The sequence below is a fragment of the Ranitomeya imitator genome, chromosome 4 (genome assembly GCF_032444005.1).
Source record: "Ranitomeya imitator isolate aRanImi1 chromosome 4, aRanImi1.pri, whole genome shotgun sequence".
In the NCBI taxonomy this organism is placed as follows: domain Eukaryota; kingdom Metazoa; phylum Chordata; class Amphibia; order Anura; family Dendrobatidae; genus Ranitomeya; species Ranitomeya imitator.
This window is the reverse complement of record NC_091285.1, coordinates 448,523,032-448,529,106: the sequence shown is the minus strand read 5'-3', so window position 1 is coordinate 448,529,106 and position 6,075 is coordinate 448,523,032. Positions and strand designations below refer to the sequence as shown.

At 43.0% G+C, this 6,075-nt stretch overlaps 1 protein-coding gene across 6 annotated transcripts in view; it reads right to left on the bottom strand.

Moving 5' to 3' along the window:
* Positions 1-3,085: 3,085 nt before the first annotated feature.
* Positions 3,086-6,075, bottom strand: part of EDC3 (enhancer of mRNA decapping 3) — a 91,388-nt gene continuing 88,398 nt past the window's right edge. For all 6 annotated transcript variants that reach the window (XM_069765710.1, XM_069765714.1, XM_069765716.1 and 3 more), the window contains exon 7: positions 3,086-3,831. In XM_069765710.1, the coding sequence (XP_069621811.1) occupies positions 3,497-3,831 (335 nt within the window). In that variant the 3' untranslated portion in view covers positions 3,086-3,496. The remainder of the gene's footprint in view (positions 3,832-6,075) is intronic.

The window sequence follows — 6,075 nt, the reverse complement described above, 5'->3', positions numbered from 1 at the left end:
AAAAACTCCAAAGAAGAATTTTATTCCTTATAATATTTAAGTTGGGAATCTATCAATATAACTATTTAGGGCAGAGAAAATCTTAATCTCTTTGGTTCAGGGGCTTAAGGGATGCAAAGCTAAAGAACTTTGTTGATTAGGTTAGCCATTTGCCCATCATCTGGCTCAGCTGGTCAGTTTTCCCGGCAGATTTAGGCCAAGGCTGCATAGCTAAATGTGTTTTGCAACAGCAAATTGCAGATGTTGTATGCAAGTCGCATATGACATGACTTGAATTGCAGTCTATGATAAGAGTTGCCTTTGATGTGTGACCAGTGACAAAAAAATCAAGACACCCTTGAAAACATTTGCGACACCATAGGAGATCATTAGAAGCATGTAGTTAAAGGCTCACTGCAGTAAAGTAATTTTTGCCACCTGGGTTGACACAACAAACACATCAATTGAACAAGTATGTAAAACTGCTAAGTCTTCACCCTTTACCACCCACTATCAGTTAAACTTGAGATTTTTTTTTATTTTTTTTTTATAGAAGAAATAAGATCCTTTAAGAGGCGAGACCTTGCTAAGGATTAAAAATGCCTAGTTAATTCAGTGGTCACATCCCGAATCAAGGGAAAATATGAAAATTACACTCATCAGTAGCTTCATTCTTTTTTTTTAAATTATTTTATTTTTTGAAACCCATGACATCCCCTTTAGTCCTTTGCCTTTTGGGTGCTGGTTTCTTCTCTTTTGTGTTTAATGTGGAAGTGCAGCAAGATAACTGTTTGCTACCAGAAATAGGGTGTGTTTGGTTTATTTTTAGTTATCTAAATGAATATGGTATCCCGCTCATATTGTCATGAAATCCACTCATGTTTTGGAGAGGGGCTACACCTTTATCGTTAGGTTTCCTGTCCATGGGGTGCTTTCCCTAGATCTGGTGAGGTCACATGTTATAGAGAATCAAATTGCCTTGAGGAAAAATATATATTTTTTATGTATGGATTAGAAAGAAAACAAAAACATTTGCAGAGCGACATACTCACCCTCCTGTCATTCGGTTGGAACTAAAATGCGTGATCTGCTCTTGAAGCGATGACTATGCCATCAATATATCACAAGGCTGTGAGATTGGCTATAGCAGTTGGGTAACTGGAAATATGGGTCATCAGATGTTTCTTTGATGATGTGTTTTTCCAGTCATTGATCACTGCAGCTAATCAGAGGCTACAATGTTCCTGTGACATTAGGATGGTGCAGTCATCACTTCTGGAGATGATCACCGGCAAAGCCTGTACTTAATGCAGAGGTGACAGCAGCTGACCATGTCTCTGTTATACATTTTTTAATTTCCATACCTAAAATATAGGAAAACCCTTTTGAAGGTTTAGCCCAGGCAATGAAATTATAAAACAATCTTTACTGGTTTTAAAACTACAACAAAATCAATTTAAATTCCTGTAATGTATTGCCTTGACCCCCTTCTTCCTGCTAGTAGAATGTAATACGGTATAAAACATTTATATTTTATCTATGTGTCTTGGTTGACTTGTCTGTGGTTGGTCCGCTGTGGCTTCTCCCTACCCCACTCCCTTAGATTGACAGGCCTCACGCAGTGTGTTGGGGCAGTCCCACACGTCCAGATAATTCCGGTACCAGAATTATCCGTGTCCGTGCGTTTCTGTGGCACACGTGTGCCACCCGTGTGCCCACTGGGTACCACACGCACCGTGCAGGAGACAGCGCTAAAGTTTAGCGCTGTCCCCTGCATCTGGTGCTGAAGCCCCATTCATATCTTCCCTGCAGCAGCGTTTGCTGTAGAGAAGAAATGAATATTCATTTTTTTTTGTTTCTCGTGTTTAACATAAAGATCCCTGTCCCCACCCCCTGTGCGCCCGCCCGCTGTTCTTAAAATACTCACCTGGCTCCCTCGCTGGCTGGCGCTGCTTCCTGTCCTGGCCGCACCTTCTACTGTATGAGCGGTCACGTGGGGCCGCCGATTACAGTCATGAATATGCGGCTCCACCTCCCATAGGGGTGGAGCCGCATATTCATTACTGTAAATGAGCGGCCCCACGTGACCGCTCATACAGTAGAAGGTGCGGCCAGGACAGGAAGCAGCGCCAGCCAGCGAGGGAGCCAGGTGAGTATTTTAAGAACAGCGGGCGGGCGCACAGGTGGTGGGGACATGGATCTTTATGTTAAACATGAGAAACAAAAAAAAAAAAAAAGGAATATTCATATCTTCTCTACAGCAAACGCTGCTGCAGGGAAGATATGAATCGCGGCTTCAGCACCATGTGGGTGGGGGGGGGGACAGCGCTTACTGTAGCGCTGTCTCCTGCACGGCACACGGACTGCACACGGACAACGTCCGTGTGCGGTACGTGTTTTACACGGACCCATTGACTTTAATGGGTCCGTGTAATCCGTGCGCTCCCATGAACACTGACATGTCTCCGTGTTTGGCACATGGAGACACGGTCCGCAAAAAAAAAAAAATCAATGACCTCTGCACAGATGCATTGATTTGAATGTGTCTATGTGTGTCAGTGGCTCCAGTACGTGAGGAAACTGTCACCTCACGTACCAGAGCCACTGACGTGTGAAACCGGCCTTAGTCATGGGAAGCAGGGCAGGGAGAAGCCCCAGGGGATCTCCCATGGCCCAGACAGCTTTAAAAAAAAGTATGCCTTCTCTGAAACGCAGCAGTGTTTTAGAGTAAGCCACACACAACTGCAATAACAATCACTGTCTGGATTTATGCTGCCCATGGTTTGGGCAGCATAAATAAGCGGACAGGTTCACTTTAAATAATACTTGAAAGAATTGTGAGCGTTCATAATTTCAGATATCTAACCATCGGCTAAATATCTAGATTTCTGTGGCTATTCATCTCAATTGGAAATTCAGAAAGTCATGTACTGGCTACAGAAAACAACCCAATTGAGGTATATGAATGGATTTACTGTTGTAGAAATATAAGCAGCAAGCCTTTTGCATGTGAACATGGCTCCTCTCGTGATAAATGACACTGTGATGAACCGAGTCATGCTAAACTTGTCATCCAACAATTAAGAAAAAATACAAACCATACATAGACAGAACACCAAGTGCTTCATTTGGTACAGATCACAAATCAAGTGATAACATGGCAATGAACAGCTGGTAATGCTACACGGTAACAGGATTGTGTTGCACAAACAATGTGAATCGAAAAACTGTTTTAGACAGTATTCAATAAAACAAAAAAGTAAAAGAAACTTTAAAAAAAACAAAAAACTTCCTTAATTCCTATAAGGAAGAACACCTCTTGCATTGTTTACATAGCTGGTATGAGGATAGGAAAACAAAGAAATAAAAATATTTTTGTTTCCTCAATACCCTTTGATTGTGGCCAGAAATTTACCACTGTGGTGGAAATGGACAGCAATGGCAGTCTTGTGCCCATATTAAGGCACCGTCTTGAAGGTTGTGTGGCATTATTAAACACTTGTTGCTCCTATTTTCCCTACATGGAATGCAGAGGAATAACAAACTTGCAGCCAAAAGGTGAATGATAGCCGATTCCAACCTCTCTGAAAACCTTTTGAGGAATGCCAATGTCACACAGGTAAACTCTTCCAGCCTGCTCTCCCAGGGCTAATGGGAGACCCAACTGTAGGGACCACTTGGCATGGATACCCTGCCCCTGGTCAGTCACTGGAGGGTCAATGCTAAGCACTGGGGCTCGGTTCTGATTGGCCCAGTCCACAGCTGCTTTGTACCATGGTTGGTCTCGTAGAAAGGCATTTTCATGGCAGTCCAGACAATTAATAACCAGGTCTACAGGGCAATTTGGAAGATCTGAAACAGATGATCGAATAGCAAAATTTAATACGTTTTTGCCAGAATACATATAATACTTAAATACTGTAACACAACACAAACTTCAAAATGTAAACTTCATTGGGTACCCAAAAGTACAAAAAACAAACAAAAATTAAGAATAAGATATGGTAATGCTTTGCATTCTTCATAGAAAGCCACAAGATGGCAGTATTACACAGAGATACATAAAATGCTGCGATTTCTTATGCTCCACATAATTAGCACCTTCTGCTTGTGGCTCTGACAAATCTACTCAAAATGGCTTATAAAAAAAAAAAAAAAAACGGCAACGTCTGCAGTTTTTATTGATTAAGACACAGATTATATGTTTAATCTGCTTTTGTTTTAAGGAACTGGCTAAGTATACGTTGTACACACTATGTGTGAACACACGTGATCATGCTACTTTGCTTTATGCAACGTTGAATAGTCATTGTGTGCAGACTTCTTAACCTGTGGCTACATTTGATACACCTGTGTCTATTTTTACATCCATGTAAAGTGGACTTTTTTTTTTATCGTGTCATTCAAATTGCCTGTTTGTCTCCATGCTGCAATCCTTTTTTGATTGTTAAAAATGAAAAAAAAAGGCCTATTAAAAAAAAATGAATCTGCAGCATCACATACACTGTCAATAAAGCAGATGTAGAACTGTTACACAACTGCAGTTTTTTTAAATTGGTGTTTTTAAACACTACACCCCTCGAAAAAAGGCTGTCATTCAGATTACAAAGAAGAGAAGGAGCAAGCAAGTTTGCTAAATCTTAGATCCTGTTCACATCTGCATGGAACAGGTCATCATATGGTAGCACTTTTGAGAACTATTAAAGGGAACCTGTCACCCCGGTTTTTCAGTACGAGATAAAAAATACTGTTAAATAGGGCCTGAGCTGTGCGTTACTATAGTGTATTTTGTGTACCCTGATTCCACCCCTAAGCTGCCGAAATAACTTACCAAAGTCACCGTTTTCGCCAGTCAATCAGGCTGGTCAGGTCAGATGGGCGTGGCGACATTGCTGGTTCTTCCCCCAGATCTTGCATATCTTTCAGTTGGTGGCGTAGTGGTTTGCGCATGCCCATCTTCTGAATCCACTGGGCAGGAGAAGAAAAAACGCGCGATCGGCGCTATTTCCCTGGTGATCTGTGGGGGCGGCCATCTTTTTGAGGCCGCGCGTGCGCATATGGACTCCTCTGCTGCCTGGGGCTTCAGAAAAATGGCCGCGGTATGCCGCGTGTGCGCAGATGGAGATCGCGGCGGCCATTTTCCTGAAGTTGAGATGCAAACTCGGCTTCAGGAAAATGGCCGCCACGATCTCCATCTGCGCACGCGCGGCATACCGCAGCCATTTTCCTGAAGCCCCGGGCAGCAGAGGAGTCCATATGCGCACACGCGGCCTCAGGAAGATGGCCGCCCCCACAGATCACCAGGGAAATAGGCCGATCGCGCGTTTTTTCTTCTCCTGCCCAGTGGATTCAGAAGATGGGCATGCGCAAACCACTACGCCACCAATGGAAATATAGGCAAGATCTGGGGGAAGAACCAGCGATGTCGCCACGCCCATCTGACCTGACCAGCCTGATTGACAGGCGAAAACGGCGACTTTGGTAAGTTATTTCGGCAGCTTAGGGGTGCAATCAGGGTACACAAAATACACTATAGTAACGCACAGCTCAGGCCCTACTTAACAGTATTTTTATCTCGTACTGAAAAACCGGGGTGACAGGTTCCCTTTAACGCCTTGTCGGAGCCTGAGCCAATGGGTCCTTTGGGCAGTAAGATCATTGTTCCCTCAAACGAGGGCCATGATGCAAATGTTGCAAGGTCCTAGATTATGCCTTTCTGAGTAAGCATGCAAACAAATGTTTCCCATATCCATCTAGGTCAACTACTCCATACATATCAGTGCAACTACTTGCTTTCAGGAGCTCTGGATGCTTTAATGAAAATGGTATGGTATGAAGCCAATCAAAATATTCTTACCAATTCTAGATCTGTGTACTGTGGCATAGACCAGCTCAACAAGGAAATGGTCAGAGGAGAAGTGATTTTTGGAAGCTCATTGGCGCATCCACACAATAATTTACTGGGTAATTAAAAATCTCAGTAGTACAACTCTTGGCTATGCAGTCGAAAAAGGCTCACAGCTTCAGTAGTGGTACTAAGCATTTGGTTATGGGCACACTGCTACTGATTAGAATTGTAAATTGTGGAAACTAACA